This window comes from Antennarius striatus, chromosome 19, assembly GCF_040054535.1.
Source record: "Antennarius striatus isolate MH-2024 chromosome 19, ASM4005453v1, whole genome shotgun sequence".
In the NCBI taxonomy this organism is placed as follows: domain Eukaryota; kingdom Metazoa; phylum Chordata; class Actinopteri; order Lophiiformes; family Antennariidae; genus Antennarius; species Antennarius striatus.
This window is the reverse complement of record NC_090794.1, coordinates 971,627-993,468: the sequence shown is the minus strand read 5'-3', so window position 1 is coordinate 993,468 and position 21,842 is coordinate 971,627. Positions and strand designations below refer to the sequence as shown.

General features: G+C 49.5%; 2 protein-coding genes across 3 annotated transcripts; both read right to left on the bottom strand.

The window, feature by feature from the left end:
• Window positions 1–166: 166 nt before the first annotated feature.
• Window positions 167–13,059, bottom strand: kidins220b (kinase D-interacting substrate 220b). Of its 2 annotated transcripts, XM_068341929.1 has the most exons (28): window positions 12,891–13,059; window positions 11,555–11,707; window positions 11,377–11,475; window positions 10,965–11,063; window positions 10,701–10,799; window positions 10,321–10,422; window positions 9,723–9,821; window positions 9,421–9,618; window positions 9,247–9,345; window positions 9,076–9,174; window positions 8,487–8,585; window positions 8,234–8,411; window positions 7,989–8,153; window positions 7,653–7,832; window positions 7,416–7,581; window positions 6,894–7,338; window positions 6,676–6,816; window positions 6,262–6,600; window positions 6,039–6,183; window positions 5,794–5,956; window positions 5,525–5,703; window positions 5,098–5,327; window positions 4,592–4,711; window positions 3,925–3,954; window positions 3,361–3,498; window positions 3,166–3,264; window positions 2,841–3,071; window positions 167–2,765 (listed from the first exon to the last, which is right to left on the bottom strand). In XM_068341929.1, the coding sequence occupies exons 2-28, from the start codon at window positions 11,684–11,686 to the stop codon at window positions 1,599–1,601; spliced, it is 5,241 nt and encodes a 1,746-aa protein (XP_068198030.1). In that variant the 5' UTR covers window positions 11,687–11,707; window positions 12,891–13,059; the 3' UTR covers window positions 167–1,598. The 2 variants fall into 2 exon arrangements, with proteins under 2 accessions (XP_068198030.1, XP_068198032.1); XM_068341931.1 differs by lacking the exon at window positions 3,925–3,954.
• A 1,127-nt stretch (window positions 13,060–14,186) lies between these two features.
• On the bottom strand, window positions 14,187–21,623 carry mboat2b (membrane bound O-acyltransferase domain containing 2b). Its single transcript, XM_068341932.1, has 13 exons — window positions 21,443–21,623; window positions 19,409–19,554; window positions 18,965–19,042; window positions 18,795–18,890; window positions 18,657–18,712; window positions 18,528–18,582; window positions 18,217–18,400; window positions 17,695–17,887; window positions 17,264–17,367; window positions 17,022–17,086; window positions 16,690–16,822; window positions 16,437–16,588; window positions 14,187–16,174 (listed from the first exon to the last, which is right to left on the bottom strand). The coding sequence occupies exons 1-13, from the start codon at window positions 21,530–21,532 to the stop codon at window positions 16,018–16,020; spliced, it is 1,509 nt and encodes a 502-aa protein (XP_068198033.1). The 5' UTR covers window positions 21,533–21,623; the 3' UTR covers window positions 14,187–16,017.
• Between the last annotated feature and the right edge of the window lie 219 nt (window positions 21,624–21,842).

Sequence of the window (21,842 nt, the reverse complement as noted above, 5' to 3'; positions counted from 1 at the left end):
GAGGAAGTCTGTTTGTTTTGAAGGGTTCAAAAATAAAAATGTGACGTTTTATCAATGAAAATTGTACACGAAAATATAACGAAGTTTCTAGAAAAAAAATCAACATTTTAATAATAAATCTGTCAAACTGAACAGGAAATGATCGAGTCAGACAAAAACGTTCAACATCCGGGTTTTATTTCTTCACATCGGACAGATCAGCTGAGAGCGCTGAGAGGAAAACACTCCAGTTAAACACCGACGTGCAGATTCACCTGACTGACATTGAACGCACCACCGTAATAAACATGATCACTTTGTTTACGTCAGCGTTTCTACAAACTAAACGGTTAATACTGACAGACATTAATAATCAATACTGACAACCACCGATAATCAATACAAGCTCATTCAAGTCCTTTTTCACATTTTTACGTTTGAAATGTGCAGTTTAAGCAGCTTCAGACATTTAAAAAGACTTAATTTTATTATCTAATAAATTCACGTGTGACAAAAAATTCCTGCTCCTTTTTCAACGAAACCTGAAATGTATTTCAAAGTTTGACAATTGAATAATTTGTGAATCTGCTTCCCGAAATGAATTTGGTGTGAAGCTACAGCAGTCGAAACGGGTTTACCTGTTTACACGTAAACAGGTTTGACACTGGTTTACATGTAAACAGGTTTGACACTGCTTTACATGTAAACAGGTTTTATCTTTATACCATATCAGATCAGTTAAGCTCCGCCTACTTACCATTAATTTTTTTAGTTTAAATATCACATGTTTGTTCGTTAGCATTTTGTCTGTTCAAGCTAATTTTTGCTGACAACTTACAAACTACAACAACAACAACAACATGCAGATGCTTCTAGTTTGATCTACGGTCCTACACGACTACCAAACGTTAGCTAACACCTACCAAACGTTAGCTATCACCTACCAAACGTTAGCTATCACCTACCAAACGTTAGCTAAGACCTACCAAACGTTAGCAAAGACCTACCAAACGTTAGCTAAGACCTACAGCATGCAGAACAAACACGAGTCCACCAGCAGCCGCACTCCGCTTCTTAGAACCTGACGCTAACGTTTAACATTTAAGACGTTAAATTCTGGCAACGCCCACTTTTTATTTTCTCCGCTAGAGATTCATCCAATTAGGATCTCGTCTGTAGAACAGAATTCAGACGCGATTTAAACATTAGCGTCCAGCTGAAGGACAGTTGGAGGGCGGCTCATGGTTGGACCCTCAGCGCTCTCAATGTCTTCAGGGGGTCACAGGATGCTGTCATCGTCTTCTCGGGGGTCACAGGATGTTCTTGTTGTTTTCTCTGGGGTCACATGATGCTGTCGTCGTCTTCTTTGGGGTCACAGGAAGTTCTCGTCGTCTACTCGGGGGTCATAGGATGCTGTTGTCATGTTCTCGGGGTCACAGGTTGCTGTTGTCGTCTTCTCAGGGGTCACAAGATGTTCTCATCGTCTACTCGAGGGTCATAGGATGCTGTTGTCATGTTCTCGGGGGTCACAGGTCGCTGTCGTCGTGTTCTTGGGGGTCACAGGATGCTGTTGTCGTTTTCTCGGGGGTCACAGGATGCTGTCGTCGTCTTCTTGGGGGTCACAGGATGCTCTCGCGCTCATCGCCGAACGTGACAGTGTCGGAGGACACGGCGCAGATCTCCGGCGGGTCCCCCGGCTTCAGGCCCCGCTTCAGGTGGACCACGCGTACGTTCTCGTTGTTGGGCCCCAGCCTGGTGGTGGTGGTGGTGGACGAGGCGATACCGGTGGTCCCGGGACCCGGGGGGATGATGACATCACTGGAGGAGGAGGTGGTGCTGGAGGAGGAACCCTCCGCGGGTGGGCGGGGCCGGTTGCCCTGGGCGTTGGTGTTGTTGTTGAGCGTCACGTTGCTGGGGGTTCGGTTCAGGTTGAAGCTCTTGGAGGAGGGCCAGCTCTCCTCGGGGCTGCTGGCCAGCAGGCTGCACTGGTCCTCGGAGCAGATGGACATGCGGGCCACGCCCGGCTCCTGGAGGCCGCTGAGGCTGCTGGGAAGACAACGCTTCGTGGCCAGGCCGTCCTCATCCAGCTCGATCAGGTTGGACCGGTCCAGCTGGGACAGCTCCGCCTCCTCGTCCTGCAGCGAGTGATTGGGCGAGCTCTCGTTGGAGCGCACGCCCGAGTCCGACGAGTCCTTCTTGTCCAGCATGGCGTCCGACAGGTAGTCCTTCCCCTTCAGCGCCAATGCGCCGCCGGGAACCTTGGTATCCGCCGCCTTCCTCCCGTCCTTCAGCAGCGGGGCGTTGTCGGACTCTTCTGATTCGTCGTCGTCGCTGGTCAGCTTCTGGTAGCGCCGCCCGCCGCCGGCCTTCAGCTTCAGGTCGGCGGCGCCCGGGAACAGCCCACCTCTTTCGCCGGAGGTCTTGCGGGTCAGGAGCGACTTGGACGATCCGTGTTCTCCCTTCTCGTCCTCCTCTGTGATCGGGTCCAGGGCGCCGTCGTCGTCCGCCGGCGGCTTGCCGCCGCTCCTCTTGTTGAAGGACTTACGTCCGTCCGGCTCGCCGCCGTCTTTGCCCTTGTCCTCCGATGATGTCATGAACTGCCCCGGCTGCGGTTGGACCGGCCTCTCGCCACAGGCCCCGCCCATCTCGACCTGGGCCATCTGGGCGATGTACTCCTGGTAGGCGTTGCGGTACTCCGCCTGCTGCCGGTCCGTCAGCTTGCCGATGTCGTTGGACGACTCCTGGGAGTTCAGGCTGTTCATGCTGGCGGTGCGGTGAGCGCCACCCTGAGGCCGGAGGCAGAACAGAACCTTAACTTCCTGTTTGGGTAAAGGTCAGGGGTCGCTCTTCCTGTTACCCACCATCCACTGCATGTTCCCGTTCCTCGCCGGGTCGTCCAATCCCACGGTGCTCAGCTCCTCGAAGCTCAGGTTGAAGCTGTACATCGGCGAACCGTCGGCGTTGGTGGCGCCGGCGTGGGGCGGAGCCATGGCCCGCCTCCCCGCCTCGCTGGGACCACCCACGATGCTGCCTTGCTCGCTGGCGGCTTCCTCCTGCAGCACTTGACTCTCAATGTGACGCATGTCCAAAATCTGCAGGAAAAGTGAGAAGGGGTTAGCAAACAAACGCCGGCGCCGCTAACACGCTAACCCAATAAAGCGGCTAACGCGGCTAACGCTAACCCACCGTGGCTCTGAACAGCTGCCAGTCTCCAAAGTTCATGTTCATCTCCTTCTTCAGCTCGTCGATGTTGCACTGGGACAGAACTCTCCCGTTCACGTTCGCCTGAGGAACCAGAAAACACCCCGTTCATCATCTCGGTGGTCACTTCCTGTCTCGGGCAGGGCGGGGCAGGAAGTGGGTGCGCTAGCGGGGACCCACCTTCCTGATGGTGGCGCTGTACTGTCCCACCATGGTCTGGTCGATTCCTTCGATCTGCCGCACGCGTTCGCAGACGGCCTCCGTCGCCATGGAGCTGAGGAGGATGGGCGGGGTGCCTGACGCCACGGAGGCGGGGCCCTGGACGCAAAAAAGACACGGGTTCGATTCCCAGGAAGACGTTTTGAAAAAAAAAAGAAGCTTTATTTAAACCGTTTAAACAGACGACAAACGTGAAACTGAGACATTGCTATTCTACCACCAGGGAAAAAGAGGAGGAGACTCAAAAGACCACGCCTTAATGGTAACTATGGCGATTTCATTGGGTGGGTTGAAGTGAGGGGAGCTGATTCGTCCTTCTATTAACCAATCAGAAGCAGCGTCAGTGGAATCTGACTGTTCTACGGCGTGCAGGCGGGGGCGATGGGTCAAACCAATAAGATTCAAAGCTCTACTGAGGCTACAGGCTAGTCAAGGCAAGGTGCATGCTGGGAGTTGTAGTAGGAGGGCATCTAAGAGGGTGTTAGTCTAAATACGGGAGCTGGAGGGAGGGGGGGGGTTCAATACCTGCGTCCGTTTCAGAGAGGAAACCTTACACTGCAGACAGACAGACAGACAGACAGACAGACAGACAGACAGACAGACAGACAGACAGACAGACAGACAGACAGACAGGTGAGGAATGAAACAGCTGACTGACACACAAAAGGGAAATGATGTCAGGTTCAGATTTTGTACTTTCAAAGTAAAAGCATCTGAAGACACGCCTCCCACCCCAGAACCCAAAAAAAAAACAAAAAACCACAGAAGAGAGACGCGTGAAGAGGAAAGAAGAAAACCAGGAAGAAGTACATAAAAGTGGTTCATTATGGGATGCTTTAACAGAAACAAAGGTTTTACCCAAAGAAAACAAACATGCTGATGCTCAAATATGACATAAAATGACCAAATTTCACTTTTTGAAATATCTCAAAAACTGAAATAAGTGTATAAAACAGGAGGAACACGTCGTCTGATCTGTAAGTTTAGACGTTTGTTTGAGACAAAAATGATCAAATATGATTTCACACTAATTTCTGTCTGGAGTTTGGTGTTTTTTCTTCACTCCTGTTAATCTCGGCTCATGAATAATTAAACATCATCAGCGTAACACAGTCATCAGCTGAACAGTAGCTCCGCCTCCGTCTGCCCGCGGCGCTGTCAATCAAGGTTCAGGCGTTTTGTTGGTACTTACGGGTGCGGCGGCGTCTCGACTGAAGGCGGTTTTAGGAAGTGGGCGTGGGTAAAGGTGTGATGGGTAGGAGGTGGCCATGAGTGGGCGTGGCAGCTGGTAAAGGTGATGGGGGAAATATGGCTGAGGGAGGGGCAGAAAATCAAAATAATGATCATGGAGATGATTGAGCATCGAAACCAGAAGGCAACTCAAAACCGCCGCCCGCCGGGCGTCACGGTCGCTCCACCGCCGCCCGATCGCCATCAGAGCGCTAGCGAAACATCGTCTGATGTTTGGAGATGGCGATGGAACAATCGTGGCGCCCGGCGGACGACAGGAAACACAAACGATAAAAGAAACGTAAACGGATGAGAAGGAGAAAGATGGAGGTGATGACATCACAGCGTTACCTACCGGCCAGCCGACCGATCGCATGACAAAACCGATACCCGTTTAAAATCAACAGACCTGACGTCTGACCCGTCAGGAGGGATGACATCATCAGGTGGCTGTGGGCGGGGCCTTACCCTGTTGTAGAAGGGGTGCTGGGGTCCGCCCAGTCCGCTGTAGTAGCTGCTGTGAGGCTGTGGCGACACCACGCCCCCTGCTGGCGGGTTGAAGGGGCCGCCGAAGGAGGCGGAGGGCGAGCAGGTGGAAGACACCTGAGAGTAGACCGAGGTGGGGCGGGGCTGGGCCTCCTGCAGGGAGGGGTAGGTGACCCCGCCCATGTTCATCTGGTCCCGCGCAGCACGGACATCTGGATCAGAGAAAATGTCCCATCTCAGGGGGTGTGGTCTCAGTGGGTGTGGTCTCAGTGGGTGTGGTCCCAGTGGGTGTGTTCTCAGGGGGTGTGGTCTCAGTGGGTGTGGTCTCAGTGGGTTTGGTCCCAGTGGGTGTGTTCTCAGTGGGTGTGGTCTCAGTGGGTGTGGTCTCAGGGGGCGTGGCCTACCCTACCTGCGATGATCTCCCTCAGCTTGGGGTCCAGGTTGACGGTGCAGGGCAGGAAGGTGCGGATGTCTCTGGCGGTCAGGACCGGCGTCCGTGACGACAGGAAGACCTCGAAGCTGCGGACGTCTCCGTCGATCTCCAGCAGCGGCTCCACGTCTTTGGTGGTGGGGATGTTCTTGGACACCCTGGCAGACAAAACCCAGGGTCCGGTGCTTCTGTTAGCGTGATTCTATTGGTGGTAACAGAGTTCGCCACGTGGGGGCGCGACCTCTGACCTCTCGTAGACGGTCTTGAGCGTGGCCTGGTCCGGCACGCCGTCGGTCTCCTCCAGGTACAGGATGAGCCAGGAGGTGCGGTAGGGCCACTGCTCCGTCAGGTTGATCCAGGACGCCAGGCGGTCCCAGTTGAAGCCGATCTGATTGGCTCTCAGCAGACGACCTGCAGGCACAGACAGGAAGTAGACGTTCAGGTTCCGACCGGAATCGGGTACGGATCGACCTCCTGACCTCCGACCTCTGACCTGTGACGGAGACGATGTTGAGCAGCCTCCTCATGGTCTGCGGGCTGATGTCGCTGAACCAATCCTCCGTCACCATCAGCTTCGTCAGGTCGAAGGACATCTGCCGCGTCACGCTGCGCTGCGCCTGCCGCCGCCGGTACGTGTCCTGAACGCACGAGAACGCCGCCCGTCAGCCGATCGATCCGATTGATCGAGCCATCGATTGATCCGGCGTCCGACTCACCCGACGGTTGAGTGCCGTCTTGCTGCCCAACTTGGTCAACTCCCCCAAACTGTGCTGCGACAGTTTCCTGTCCAGCTCCTCGTGCCAGCCGTCGGCGTTGGCGGGGGTGTCACCGTTGGCCTGGGCGGCGACGGCGGCGGCGCACATCTTCCTGGCGCTGCTCAACCCCCGGCTGTTGAGGAAGACGGGCAGGTGGACGATGTTGCGCATGTAGTCGTGTCCGTTGATGTTGGAGTCGCGCAGGACGCTGTTCAGGTTCTGGTTGATGGCCTTGATGATGATGTGGGGGTCGCTGGCGAAGATGGAGATGAAGGGGCCTTTGGAGAACAACACGCGCACCTGGGGGGGACGGGAACCGGAGCGCGGGATCAGCCTAGAACCCCGCCCCCTGCCTTCCAAGTCCCGCCTCCTTACCGTGTCGAGCATCTGCAGAACTTTATCTTGTTCGCACGAATCCAAACCGTCGATCACAACCGCCAATCGCGTCTGGTGCTGCGTGAACCCATCGATGGTCTTCGCCATCCTCGCCATCAGCTCCACCTCGTGCTTCAGAACCTGCGAGACGAGGAATCGGGCGTCACGTGATGCCCGTTTCTCACGCGTTTCCTGCCCCCCCGCCTTTCAGACTTCACCTTCATGAAGCCCTCGCTCTTCAGCTTGTGCATCCTGTTGGCGGCGCCGTGGAGCCTCTTCCTCTGCGAGTTGAGCACTGAGTCGCTCACCTGCCACCAGGTGCGGCAGTTGAGCAGCAGCGCCAGGCCGACCACACCCCCCACCGCCAGCAGCACGGCGTTGGCCGTGCGGTTCTCGCCGTCCACCTTGAAGACGGCGAGCAGCGCCATGCCGGCGAACAGACAGGAGAGCACCACGGCGAAGACCACGAAAGACGGCACGCAGCACGTCCTCTTCCACTTCCTGTTGCCCTGCTGCGTCTCCTCGGTCTTGAAGACGCGGAACAGGCGCGTGGCGAGGAAGCCGAACTCGCGCTCGCAGGCGTCCGACAGCGTGGCGATCATCTCGGCCATCGACGTCTCGCCACCGACGCTCGACAGGCGGTTGTAGTCGGTGAACAGGAACCTGCAGGTGAAGGGCGAAGGCGTCAGTGTGACCTCCTGGGTTTTTTCACGCCCTGAGTCTGTCCTGGCAGGCGTCACCTGACAGGAAGCGCCCGCGTGCTCTGCTCCGGCAGCTCCGGCGGGTTGACGAACATCAGCTTCAGCAGCAGCTCCAGGTACCCGATGTGACGCGCCAGACGGGTGCTGAGGAGCCACGCCCAGTTCCAGTTCTCGCCCTCCCGCCGGCCGCCGAAGTACACCACCACTGATGGGGGGGCGGAAGGTCGTCAGGTACGCCGAAAGGAAAGGCGTGTGACGAGCTGGGCGGAGACTTACCAAAGAAGAGGTAGAGCAGCGCCAGCAGGCTGAGGGAGACGGCGGCGGCGAGCTTCAGGTCAACAGTGAAGCCGAGGGCGACGGCGACGGCGCCGCAGAGCAGCAGCGACAAAACGACCACGATCCACGAGAACTGGAAGAGAGGCTCGATCTGCTGGCCGGCGAACGTCTTCATCTCGTCTGGGGGGGGCAGGTGAAGTAATGACATGACTTTAGTATTTTTAGTAATAATGAGGAGGGGGGCGGGGCCATGTGTGTGTGTGTGTGTGTGTGTATGTGTGTGTGTGTGTGTGTGTGTGTGTGTGTGTGTGTGTGTGTGTAGGCGTGGCCCCTCACCCTCCAGCTTCTTGAGCAGGAAGGACTTGCCGCTCCCCCATTGGGCGTAGAGCCCCACACAGATCGGCGGCTGCATCGTGGGTTCGCTCAGGATGTCGGCGAGGGCGGAGCTATAGAGGTCGTAGCCCAGCATGTCCCCGTCCGTCTCCGTGGGCGACAGGTGACCTGCGGACAAACGTAGTTAAAGGGAGCGTGCCTCGGAGGCGGAGGGGGGCGGAGGCGACGGCGTGATGGGCGGAGCCTACGGGCGCCAAAGATCTGCGTGAGGATGCTCTTCTGGTGGCTGCAGTCGATGTTGTAGGGCGTCTCGCCCGCCTTGTTGGGGCGGTACAGCAAGCGGCCATCTTTAGGGTTCCGGAGGAGGAGCTCAGCCAGGCGGCGGCTCCGCCCACGGATGGCGATGTGGAGGGGCGTGTCTCCTTTCTACAGGAATGGAATGCGATCCTTTCAATGACTCCGTCATGTGACCCCGTTGGACCAATCAGAGCGTCTCCTCACCTTGTCCACTGCGGACACTTTGGCTCCTTTGTCCAGCAGCAGCTCCACGATCTCGATGTTCCTCATCTTGGTGGCTTTGATCAGCGGCGTCTCGCCGTCCTGACAGGAAGTAGTTCACAAACACACGCCCACGGGTGAGAACACGTGTGAACGGTTTGAAACCAACGAAGAAGAGACGGCGCCGCCGGAACGTCACCTGACTGAATGCAGGAAGTCCTCAACTTACCAAGTACTTACAGCAGTAACGACATTACTGTAGTATTTAGAGTAGTGATGATATTACTGTAGTATTTAGAGTAGTAATGACATTACTGTAGTATTTACAGTAGTGATGATATTACTGTAGTATTTACAGTAGTAATGACATTACTGTAGTATTTACAGCAGTAATGAGATTTAAATTCCTCAGGTGGAGATTTGAGACTGAAATTTAACAAATAACGACGGAAGACCAATTCAACATACGAACAATCCAATTTATGAACGACGTCTAGGCACTGGTTTTGTTTGTAAGTTGAGGACTAGCTGTACTTCTGTACCTCCTGTAAACAGCCGCCCCTGCCGGGCGTGGGGGGGGGTGTTGTCTCACCTTGGTGCAGGTCTCGGTGTCGGGGTTACACTGCAGGATGTCCCTCACCATGGTGGCGTTTCCTTTCTCCACCGCCCAGTAGAGGGCGGTCTTGCTCTCCTGGAAACACACCAGAGTGAGCCATCGCCGCTTCCTGTTAGCGCCCCGCTAGCGGCCGCTGCACCGCCTCACCTGTCCTCTGATGTCGATGTCGGCGTACTTGTGAAGCAGCGCCCTGACGATCTCCACGTGGCCCCCCCTCACGGCGCCGATCAGCACCGTGTCGCCGCTCTGCAGCGCGGAGGACAGGATGAGGACGTCTCTACTTCATGACTGGCTGTTGCCGTGGTAACGGCCGTCACTCACCCGGTCGGGGATGTTGACGTAGGTGCCGGCGTCCAGCAGGTCCTGGACGATCTCGGTGAAGCCCTCCTTGGCGGCGATCATCAGCGCCGTGTTGCCGTCCTTGTCCGTCATGTTGACGTTGGGGCTCCGCTTCAGCAGCTCCTTCACAACCTCCGTGTAGCCCCCCCTCACCGCCACGATCAGCGCCGTCATGGAGTTCTGCTCCGCCCCCCAAGAGGAGGGGCCACACGCAGCGTCAGGATCAGGCTGACAGCTCATTGGTCGGTTTTTGGTATTAGAGTCGTGGCCACACGACGACTTACCGCCCCCTCCTGGTCGACGTCGGCCCCCGACTCCAGCAGGTGGGTCACGCAGTCGAAGTGTCCCTTCCTGGACGCCCAGATCAGAGGGGTGGTACCATACTACACACACACACACACACACACACACACACACACACACACACACACACACACACACACACACATCATTTGTGTTGTTTTTGTGGGGGGGGTTAGTGTTTTGTTGTGTTGTTTTTTATTTTTTGTATTGTTTTTGAGTTGTTAATTGTTTTTGTATTTTTTATTGTCGTTTGTGTTGTTTTTGTTTTATTTTTGTTGTTTGTGTTGTTTTTGTGTTGTTGTTGTTTTGTTGTTTGTGTTGTTTTTGTGTTGTTGTTGTTTTGTTGTTTGTGTTGTTTTTGTGTTGTTGTTGTTTGTGTTGTTTTTGTGTTGTTGTTGTTTTGTTGTTTGTGTTGTTTTTGTGTTGTTGTTGTTGTTTGTGTTGTTGTTGTTTTGTTGTTTGTGTTGTTTTTGTGTTGTTGTTGTTGTTTGTGTTGTTTTTGTGTTGTTGTTTTGTTTTTTGTTGTTTTTGTGTTGTTGTTGTTTTGTTTTTGTGTTGTTTGTGTTGTTCTCTCTTTACCTTATCAGAACAGTTGACTTTCGCTCCATTTTGCAGCAGCAGTTTGACAATGTTAGCGTGTCCTCGACCCGCGGCCCAGATGATGGGATAAACACTGTACTGCTGCAGGACAGACAGACAGACAGACAGACAGACAGACAGACAGACAGACAGACAGACAGACAGACAGACAGACAGACAGACAGACAGACAGACAGACAGACAGACAGACAGACAGACAGACAGACAGACAGACAGACAGACAGACAGACAGACAGATTGAATGACATTAGAAGAATAATAAGAATATGATCAAATCTAGAACGTCTGTATTGAATAGAAAGAAGAAAAACTGTGTGCGTGTGTGTGTGTGTGTGTGTGTGTGTGTGTGTGTGTGTTACCTGTCCTGTGGTGTTGGGGTTGGCTCCGTGCTCCAGCAGCAGCTGTGTGACGTCCTCCCGGCCTTTGTACGCCGCCCACATCAGAGCCGTCCAGCCCCCCTGAAACACACACACACACACACACACACACACACACACACACACACACACGGAGCCATTATTAAACACATTTATTCATTTAAAACCGTTTCCAGCTCAGTGTTGTGCCTGTGAGCCACGGCTCGCTCCTATTGGCCACCGGCGGTCATGTGACCTCTGACCCACCATGTCTCTGTGCTCGATGTAGGCGCTGTTCTCCAGCAGCTCCTTCACCACCTCCACATGACCTTCTTTAGCCGCGCTGATCAGCGCCGACCAGCAGTCCTGACAAACAGAGACACGTTACCACGGAAACCAGCCCTTCAGCTGTCTGTCTCCTAGCAACTACAACAGCAGAGGTGAGGAGAAAGAATGACTGAATGATGATTATTAATGCTAAGTAAGTAAGGAAGTAAGGAAGGAAGGAAGGAAGGAAGGAAGGAAGGAAGGAAGGAAGGAAGGAAGGAAGGAATAATATAAAAAATAAACAAACGAAAAAAAAATCTATTAAATATGTATAAAATATATACACAAAATATAAAGACAGATGAGACGATTGGGGGCTGTGACCCTGACGCGGTGCGTTTGATTTGCTCACCACGTCGTCCAGGTTGACGTTGGCTCCTCTCCTGATGAGCTCCTGGACGATGTCCAGACTGCCCTGCTCCGCCGCCAGCATGAGAGGCGTCTGCCCGTTCTGTCAACAAACAAACAAACAAGTTGTTGTTGTCTTGTTTCCTGGGTGGAGGTGGGCGGGGCCTCTCCAGCGTACGTACGTCGCTGCGTCCGTCCACCTCCTTGAAGCGGTCCAGGTGGGCCTTCAGGGCGGACAGGTTCTCCTCCTCCACGTAGCTGAACAGGTTCTGGATGGCCAGCGTGGTCATCTTGATGGACGTGGTGGTGTCCATGTCTGCTGCTCGCTGCACCCCCTGCTGGCAGGAGACGGGACATCGTTCAGGTGACCGACAGTAATGTGGCTGTAATGATCCGCCCAGCCTCCAGGAGGCGCCGGAGTGGCCGGGTTTAACTAATACGGACATAGACGACTTAAATAGACGACTAAAGATATAAAAACACTCGACTGAATGAAAAGTGGGCGCTGAAGGGTTAAACGGGACAGACGCGTCAGCGCCTACTTGTTTTGTTCAAACCAGACTGTCAACACGTGTGTGTGTGTGTGTGTGTTTACAGTCGCACTCTAAATGTCAGGGGGGGGGGGGCATGGGTATTTAAACCTGTTTTAATGTCAGCGCCCTAAACGGCGTGCAGACATCTCTCCAGGCGCGGCCGGACAGCTGATATCGCTCCCATCGACTGCATGTTCTCTGGAATTAGCCGTCACCATGGAAACGCCTCTGCAAGCCAATCAGATCGAGCCATCCCAGGAGATCACTAAAACGCTATAACCGCCAGCCTCAAAGAGGCCGCAGAGCGGTGGTCGCCATGGAAACAGGCTATGACCACAGTCATGTTATTTAGTGTGTTAAAGAATAAAAGAAGGTTTTTGGTTTCTGGTTTTAAAAAGATTCTGATCGTTTTAAGTCCAGAACTCGACTTGAAGAAAACACAACAAAATACAAAAAATATTAAAAAAAAAAAAAATTCCGGTAGTCTATGATGATTAAAAAACATTTATTTAATGTCGCAATATTATTATTATTATTTAATTAATTAAAGTTTTTATTTTTAAATTAAATAACATTAAATAATTACTACTGAATCAAATTTTTAAATAAATATTTAATTATTATTATTATTTAATAATTATAACGAGTAACCATCTTTTTTCGCCCTCTTCTTACTAACGTGTAATTAGCATGTATTTAACACGTTACTAAAACATAATTAGCACGTAATTAACACGTTAACTGTTCCATATCGTTACTTCAACGCACATAATTGTAGGTTTTATTATTTAACGGTCGCGTTGCTGAATCACAGGAACCTCAAAAAACCTTCATGTTGTCCGACGACATTGATCAATTGAACGGAAGACGTGACCGCCGATCAATGACCAATAACCCGCTGTAGATCACCTGTACAGAAACAATCACCGACCGGATCGATGACCGTAAAGGATGCTGCTAAACAAACGGGACTCGACCCGTTCACCTTCAGAAGACGGTGAGACTCGGTTCGCTCCGGGTGTCGGTGTAGCCGGCTTCCAGCTCCGGTTCTCGGCGGTTCGGTTGTCGTGTCCTCGGCCTGCGTTCGGGTGACGTCCCGGTGTCACTCTCCATCCGACACAACAGCAGCCATCTTGATCCGACCCAGAACAACAACGGAGAACCACAGCCCGTCTCCGCGTCAAGCCCGCCTACACCACACCTCTGTTTCCGGTTTACACTGTCAGAATAAAAGCATACCTCACTTTACGAACGCCGTACTGCGGTTAAACTGTTCGTTTGAAAGCTGCCTTGTTTCTGCTAACCCGAAACAAAGCTGTTAAAACAAAAGTGAATTAGTTTTTTCATTCATACTCAATTTTTTTGTGTCCTGCCAATACGTAAGAGGTGATTTGTACTTTATTTTGAAGGTGTGTATATTATTTCCTGTAGGAAGTGCGTTTAACAAACGACTTTATTTTCCTGCGACACAATGGAATGTATAGAATGTGTACGATAAATAAATTTAATCTTCGAATTATTGGTGTAAACGATGATTATGTTACTTACATGTCAAATGGAAAATATAGTAATAAAGCTCCAAACACCTCCACACTAAAACCTGCATGATCAGAAATCTATTTCCAGATTATAACAAAATTAAAACCTATAACAACTGTTAATTAAAGCCTCAAAGGTAAAACCTCAAAGCCTCTAAGGTTTATAATTAATTATAACAAAACAAATCAGGCAAATGAAAAATAACTCTATATTTTATTTAATCTACCAGATCACGGATATTAAAATATTGTAAAATATACTGACAACCGGATTATAATCCAGATCTGTATTACAATCCAGATGTGAATCCAGTTGTGACATCATAACATGTCCTGCGTGTTGATATTTTGATTGATTTCTAGTTGTAGATCCATCTAAAGATGTTATCAACTCCTCCTTGGCCCAAGATTTAAAGACGTAATAAAAAATCATTTAGAGGTAAATGTTCAACCTGTGGTTTTATAACAGATTTAAAAAGATTTAAATTTGTTTTAATGTCGCCTGTCAATATTTGTGACTTGAACTAAGTTGATTCGGTGTAGAAAATTCTTGACCGCGGAGTTCTGGAGAGATTTTTGCTTTTAATCTGTGTAATAAAGATTATTACTTATTAACAGCGTAGAAGGGTTTAAAGTACAGCGCGGCGGGACACGCCCGTCTTTCCTGAACACACACTTGTAAAATCCAGTGTCAAAAGATCAGTTTTAATCACATCATTTACAAAAAAAACAAACATATTCGCCATGAGAACGTTAGCTTTAGCGTGTCATCTCAAATAATCGCTGTAGCCACCAAACATCACAGCCTGAACCAGGGGTCATGTGACGCTAACAAACACCACGCTAAACCGAAGTGTTGGAAGTCGTTGTCGCAAGAAATTAGGTAAAATCTGCGTTCCCGATTTCACAAAGAACACGTGACTCCACAGATGTAACGTGAGGCGATGCTAATTCCCAGCTAGCTAGAAGTTAGCTTTCCGTCCTAATAACTTGTCTTCAGGGGAAAACAAAAAGCATCATTGAAAGAATATTAGACCTGGCATGACATAAGCATTTTTCACTTGGCTAATGCTAACTGAAAAGACAACTTTGAGTAGCTAATTAGCAACTTCAAGCTGTTAGCCTGTTAGCAGTTTTTCTTTCTCTAAAGCTTTTAAGAACCCGAACTTCTTTCAGCTTTAACACTTCACTGAACAATTTTTTTTAGATTCGTTGATTTAAAGTCGGCTAATGCGAAGATAACTCTCGCTAAATGTCCCATTAGCTTAACTGTTTTGGCGTGCTTGCTTTAGCTTTAACACTACTGTTAACTAGTACAGTTTAACCAGTTTACTCTGCTCAGGATCACTAATATTCCACATTCTGTACAGTTTTGGAAAAAGTTTGGGAAATTTTCTTTCCAGAATTAATTTTTGGTCAACTGTTGTAATTCCTACAGTCAGTTAGCTCATCTTAACGAACTCTTTCAGCTTTGGAATGAACTAAGCAACCCTTAATTTGGGTCGTAAATTAATGTAAACCAGATTACGAGACATCTGCTACCCTAGGTGCTAGTTTGGTTAGTTAGTTCAGTTGTTTTAGTTTCTACACATTAGCTAAACCAAATGAGCTCACAGCTTCATTGGACAAACAGGTAAAACTAGTGGTGAATTCTTACTTCCTGTTTTTCAATTTTCCCAATTCTAATCTGAATTTCAAGATTTGAGCTCATTTTCCTCAAACCTCATTGACCTTCAAACGTTTTACATCAAACTACAAACCTGTTTGGAATCACATGAATTACATAAAGAACATCTCGACAAAAACTGACATCTACAAATGTAAACACGACGCCCTCCTCGTTGAGGTTAGCCTCGACCGACCCGGCAAAGAAGCACATTTCAACACTTTTCTGATCAAAAAATTAAACAACTAAGGCGACTGAGTGGAATAATTATTGGCACTTCATCTAAACTCATTTCTATGAATACACTGAGTTTAAAACAACATGGAGAGTCTGTAGAATCAGGCAGTCTGGGAGGAGAAACCTTGTCCTATGTCTTTGTTCATTTGTCGTTTACTGGACATACTCATGGCTGCTCATTCGTTCATTACGCGACTCATCCAGTCATCCACTCCTCCATCCTGTCTTCTCGTTCCTTCCCTTTTAATCACATGTTTCTCCCTTCATTGGGTCGTTTCTGCAGGTTTCTGACTGGAAAGAAAACGTGGGTTCAACACTATGTGGGGCGGCCATGACGGTTTGTATTGTTTGAAACACAGCGGCTGCACATGAAGTTACAATATGTATATGTATTTATATCAACCCATCTTTTCTGATTGGCCTCAACCCAAAAAAGGTTCCCTCTGTCGGTTGCTGGACTTGGCGTCCCGGCGGTAATACCTCCTGGTGAGGACAGTTCAGTAGGAAAAACACTTTCACCTTCAGATTCTGGTTCCTTTGAATCCAAATAATATTATAACTTGGCGCCGTTTCTGAACCCCATCCAGGATCTATTGGATACGGTTCAGGTCCTTGTCTTCCTACGTAAGTTAGCGGTAATACTTCTGCACGATTGTCCTTTGTCCTCTGTTTCATGTGGTTTTGTCTTTCTGGCTGCTGTTGCTGTCTGTGCCCTGCAGGGGGCGCTGGGCTGGATCCTGGATAAGGTGCTTTCGGTTATGTCTTGATTTGACCGGCAAGGCCACCGCCAACAGGATGCATCCGATATGGAAGCTGAAGTACCAGGACCTGCCGGAAGGAAGGTGGCGCAAATGGCTAATAAATGACAGGTAGCAACATTTGCTAATAATTTTAACAAACTTTGTTTCGATTGGTTTACGATAGCTAGAACTATTGCCTCCAGGGTTATACCACTTAAACAAGACAAAAAGTTGAAGCCCCACTTAAACCAGACTCAAGCTCAAATTAAACTCAAATTAAACCTGACTTACACCTGACATAAACCAGACTTAAACCAGACTTAAACCCGAATTAAATCCGACTTAATGACCTGTAAAACTTGATGGACGGTCCCACGGACAGCAGCACGAACGGAACCACCGTGTAGCAGATGGCAATCTGAGTGGCCCCCCACGTGATGACATCATAGACCATTTTGTGAGAAGGCGATTGCAGGAAGTACGGCCGGACGTTGTGTCGGACCTGAGAGAGTAAACATTTAATTTGATAGCTGGAAACAGACACAAACTGGTGCGGTTAGCTATTAGCAGGCGGACGCTGTGCTAACGGCGAGGACGGCTTACTGCTCTGGCAGCTAGCGTAACGACGATACCGGTGAGGAAGGTGAGGTAGTAGCCTGGATAGGCGCCGTGCCACATGGCGGATAGGATGAAGGTGGCGGCTGTTGGGTGATAGGGACATCGTTCGTAACAAACCCTGTCAACCAGAGGTCAGAGGTCAAACACAAGCTAGCCAACTAGCAAAATCTGCATTTCATTTTTTGCGTTTTCAGGCATCAGCAGGTAGACATTTGATGCTCGTCTGGAGGTTTTTCATTTCCTCAACTTTGCCGTGACGTAGCATAACAAGCTTTTTTTTAGCAACAACATTATAAACAGTACAAATGCGTCCAGACCTTTTGAGCCAATGAGCCGTCTGAATGTTCCAGTTGTCCAAGAAAACTTTGAAGCTGGTGGCGGTCTGAAAGGAAGAAATCCAAGAATGAATTTGGTTTCGGTACAAATAATTTACAACCATAAAAGGGTAGAAACCATTCAGCTACCAACAAGCCTTGAGGTAGCAGGTTTTTAAGCTAAAATGCTAAGAGATACTTAGAAGGAGTCACATTTTTTAGCAGTCCAGACTCTTGACACCAACCTCAATGTTCAGGATTCTCAGGTTGGAGATGAGGTCCCAGCGAGGAGAGCCGTCGTCGTGGTAACCATTGAAGCCGAAACCCGCAGCGTTGTTGATAGCATCCGCTGAGGTCAACAATAACGGCATTAGCAACGTGATCGGCTAGTTTTTACAAAATCTCTTTCAAAATATGATCATTGACAGCCTTGTTTTCTATTACAGAGATGAGTCAGACACAGCAGCCAATGGCAGGCTGTGGTTGTGACCACACCCACAAATTCTGTCACAATATTAGCATCACGAAAAGAAGCTAAACCACAAGGTAGAAAACAAAACTTTCAGGAGGTTTGAAGTGGATTTGGAACGGATATTTACAATTTTTTTTGTATTTTTCAGCCCAAATTTTTTTTACTTTTCTCAACATGGAAATAAAAATGCAAACGGACACCCACCAAGAGTCCAGACAAAGTAGTATTTGGGTCTGGTGGTCAGCATGGACAGGTACAGGTAGACCACCTGAGCGTAAAGCGGCGTGTTGGCGATGAAATCATCGTCGATGTTTCTCTCCACGGGGAAAACTTTACACACCGACAGAAACACCAGGAGGCAGAAGAAGGAGGTGGCCACCTTACGCACGACCTCCGTCTGAGGAGACACACATTCAGATTCACGTCCATCACCACGAATCAAAGCACGACTCGTTCCGCTTCAGCTCGTCAAGCAGAAACCAGTTAAGTGAGACGGATTCATGGCTGACCGTCTTGTTAACATCACTCCTCTAAATTATTGATGGATCGACTCGGGTTTCACAACAATGCAAAGTGCTTCAATGCTCCGAGTCAAAGCAACCGGATCGGACTCTCAGGACGACCTTCAAAACGGCTAAAAGAAGCTAAAACGGAGCTTGTTCTGATTTTGTGTTCTACTTCCTGTTCTAAGAACAACCGTCATGCGTGTGTTTTCGCCTGTCGTACGTTTGGCGAGGGTTCGCTCTGCCTCAGCTTCCCGCCAGACTTCCTGTCGGCCTCCTGGTCTCTATGGCGACAGGGGTCTCCCTCGATGAAGGCGATGTAGTCGTTGTAGGAGCTGGTGGGTCCGGCCAGGATGCCCATGAAGTTACAGTTGTAGCTGAAGTACTCCAGCAGACTGGGCATCCTCCTGAACACACACACCGACACACACCAACACACACCGCCAGGGAGTTACGTCTTATTTTAACCTATCTCAGCGTTCTTCTCTACATTTACAGCCATAAACTAACATAAATCCATGTAAATAAACCAACCGTATCGCCAGGATCTTCTGTCCTGGAGTCAGATGTTCTTCTTTTCTTGCCATTCCTGCAAGAAGAACTCAAAATCAAACTTGACAACCCAACAGACAACAAACCAGGTTTAAAACGCTGCCCTCTTACCGTCGTGGATTTCAAACGCCACGCTGGTGATCTTCTGTGTTATCACCATCATGGGTCTGGAGGGAGACAGGAGGCGAGATTCAAACACACCTGGATCAACATCTCAGGGCGTTTGGGCGGGGCGGGCGGAGACCTTACCCGGTGAAGTCAGCTGAGTACATCCCATAGTCAAAGACGTAGACTCGAGTGATCTGACAGAGACTCAGGTAGCTGAGCGCCACCAGGAGGCAGTACCTGCAGATAAAGTTAGAGCATTCAATCATGTGTTTGACCCACTTCAGACGGGTCCTCCGGACTCGGACTCTTACTTATGCATGTGTTCCACTCCCGTCAGGATCATGATACCGTAGGTGAGTCCGCTCTGAACCAGGAAGTGGAGCGCGTACCTGGAGAACAAATAGTCGTCTTCAAATTTCAGTAAACTTTAATACTCTCATTGTGTCACGAAACTATATGTTAGCCAGGAAGTAATTGAAAGCTAACATTAATTGTGGTAGCTCATTATTCCATCCCGCTTCAAAGCGGTGATGTATTGTAATGTCAGCGTTTGTCCGTTCGTTTGTATGTCCACCAAATATCTTCACAACCGTTCAGATAGAAAGGTGAAACAAAAAGCACATGACTCAGGCAGCAAAGGGGATGAACATGAGATGATGACCTTGACCATGAGAAAACTAGTTCAAGGTCAAATTTAAACTTTTGTACACTCAGGAACACTTTGGAATGAGTTCAACTCGTATGTCATGTCTTACCAGCCGAAGCAGAAGAGAGCGAAGTAGAGCCCCAGCAGCGTCGCCACCACGTGTCGGATGAATGGACTGGTCCTACTTGGGTGTAGGAAGAGACGGAACCAGAAGGCCGACACCAAAGCACAGAGCTGACACACCACGAAGTTCACCTGCAGGTGAGGGGGCGGGGTCAAAGGCGTGAGAGAGGATGCTAGTGTTAGCACTGAACATCCTGCAGATATCCACCATGTCTAAGCAGCCCAGCTACGTTAGCCACTGTAGCTGGTCGGTAAATCCGAGCCCGACCCGTGAGCGTTAGGTCTTGTTTAGACCTGGGTTTATTTGAGGGCAACACCTGAAACAATGACACCCACGAGGGGGCGGCGGCCTGACATCCGATCCTGCCGTAGAACGAAACGGGCGACGCCCACTGATGTGTCGTTCATTAATTATGGACGGCGTGTAAACCGAGCGATTAGCGTCAGACGTTCTGCCGCCGCGCGGCTCCACTGAGCAGCAAGAAAACTTCACACCGCCAATCAGGAATCAATAATCAATAACGGGTATGGGGAGCCAACTGCTACGTAGCTAACTGTTGATGCTAATGTTAACATGTCTGATGTGAACTCATAACCTTTCACTAAAATGATGTGAAATTTTTTAAAAGCAAAATACTATTCTAATAACTTTTGACTTGGTGAGTGAACGCCGTCTCGAACCGCCGATAGGCCAGACACAACCTGACACCCCAAAAAATATCTACCCCAATCTGTCCAGGACTTGTTACACATTCTTTTCTTGAATGTTTAACTCCCACTGAAAAAAAATGAAAACAAAAAGATATTCGATGCTTTATGTCGATTATATAAAGGAATATTCTCGTTATTACTTTCATCTCCTGCCAGACGGGTTTTAAGAATTGGTTTGTCCCATCCCTTTCTCTGAAGGCTAATTTATTCTTCCTCTGAATAGATTTTCTGAATCTTGTCAGCGCCCACGTCCTTCATCCCACAGCCCATCCACACACAGCCTGTTTCAAAACCAGACGCCATTCCACTAGAGGGCGCTCTCAAGTTCTAAATGACTTGGACTGAATGGAGCTAAAACAATTATTTCACTTCCTTCAGGATAAAAACGCCCACATTTTATTTTAGCTCATGCAAATATACTATCGATTATATATCAGAAGGAATCGGGAATGAAAACACTTTTTTTCCCCATTGTTCTTGCAGGAAAAAACTGCTAGCATTCTGCTAAAGTATGTCGCTTCTTCCTCATTGTGGGTCACGGGGGTTGCTACAGGCTAATAATATGATATTATATGTTTTTATTCTGATTTATTGTACAGTAACATGATATCTTGTTCTTTTAATGTTTTACTGGTGATTTTATGATTCCAGTATTTGTGGCATAAAATGACGTGAACTTGATTTTCATTTTTCCATGTTTTTCTTTAACCCGACGTTAAAACAAGGTTTACCTGTAGAACATAAATGACATTCAAGATCGCTTCAAATTAAGGAAGTTTTCTCTAATAGTGTTGGGAAAAAGGGGAGAAAATTCTGCAGAGATTTTTAAGATGTGCTGCAAAAAAATTTAAAGATTCTTGGAAAAAAACAAAATTTCCAGGAATTGTAGTCCTTAATCCAGATGGAATTATATTTATCTATTTAATTATTGAACTCTTTTGCTGATGTCTGCGATCTAATTATCATCTCCTCTGATAACGTAATAAATAAATTATAATGGAGTCATTTCTCCGGCTCAAATCATCCGTTCCTTCTTTGTCAGGAAAAAAGATTAAAAAGAATAATCAGACATAAAATAAAAAAATAACACAAAACATCTAACGGGCGTGAATTTCCTCTGGATCCTGGTGAACACAAAGGCCGGTGTCTCGGAGCGTCTCCCCGTCTCCTCCTCCGCCGCCTCCGGGCCTCCATCCGCCGCCATCGGTGCTTCCGTCGCTCCCCGCCCGCTCTCGTCGCACCGAACGCGGCGTAAGAGCGAGCGGGCGGCCGGTGTCCGCCCCCCAGGCCCGGCTGCTGCGGGGCTTACCTGGTCCAGCGGCAGGTTGGTGATGTGGCTGACCGGCTGCAGGAGGCTGGAGCCGGTGCAGGCCGTGGACGCGCTCCCCTCGGCGGCCATCGCTCCGTGTCCGCGGCCGGTGATGCTGCGTCTGGGTCCGGCTGCTGCGGCGCGGATGCGGCGGCGGAGGCTCCGTGATCCGCCGACAGTCCGTCTGTCTATCTGCTTGTGTGTGTGTGTGTGTGTGTGTGTGTGTGTGTGTGTGTGTGTGTGTGTGTGTGTGTGTGTGTGTGTGTGTGTGTGTGTGTGTGTGTGTGTGTGTGTGTGTGTGTGTGTGTCCGGCTGCTGATGCTCCTTCCTCTCCTTCCTGTTCCTCCTCCTCCTCCCCCTCTCCCCTTTATTCTCCTCTTCTATCCATCTCGTCGGTTCT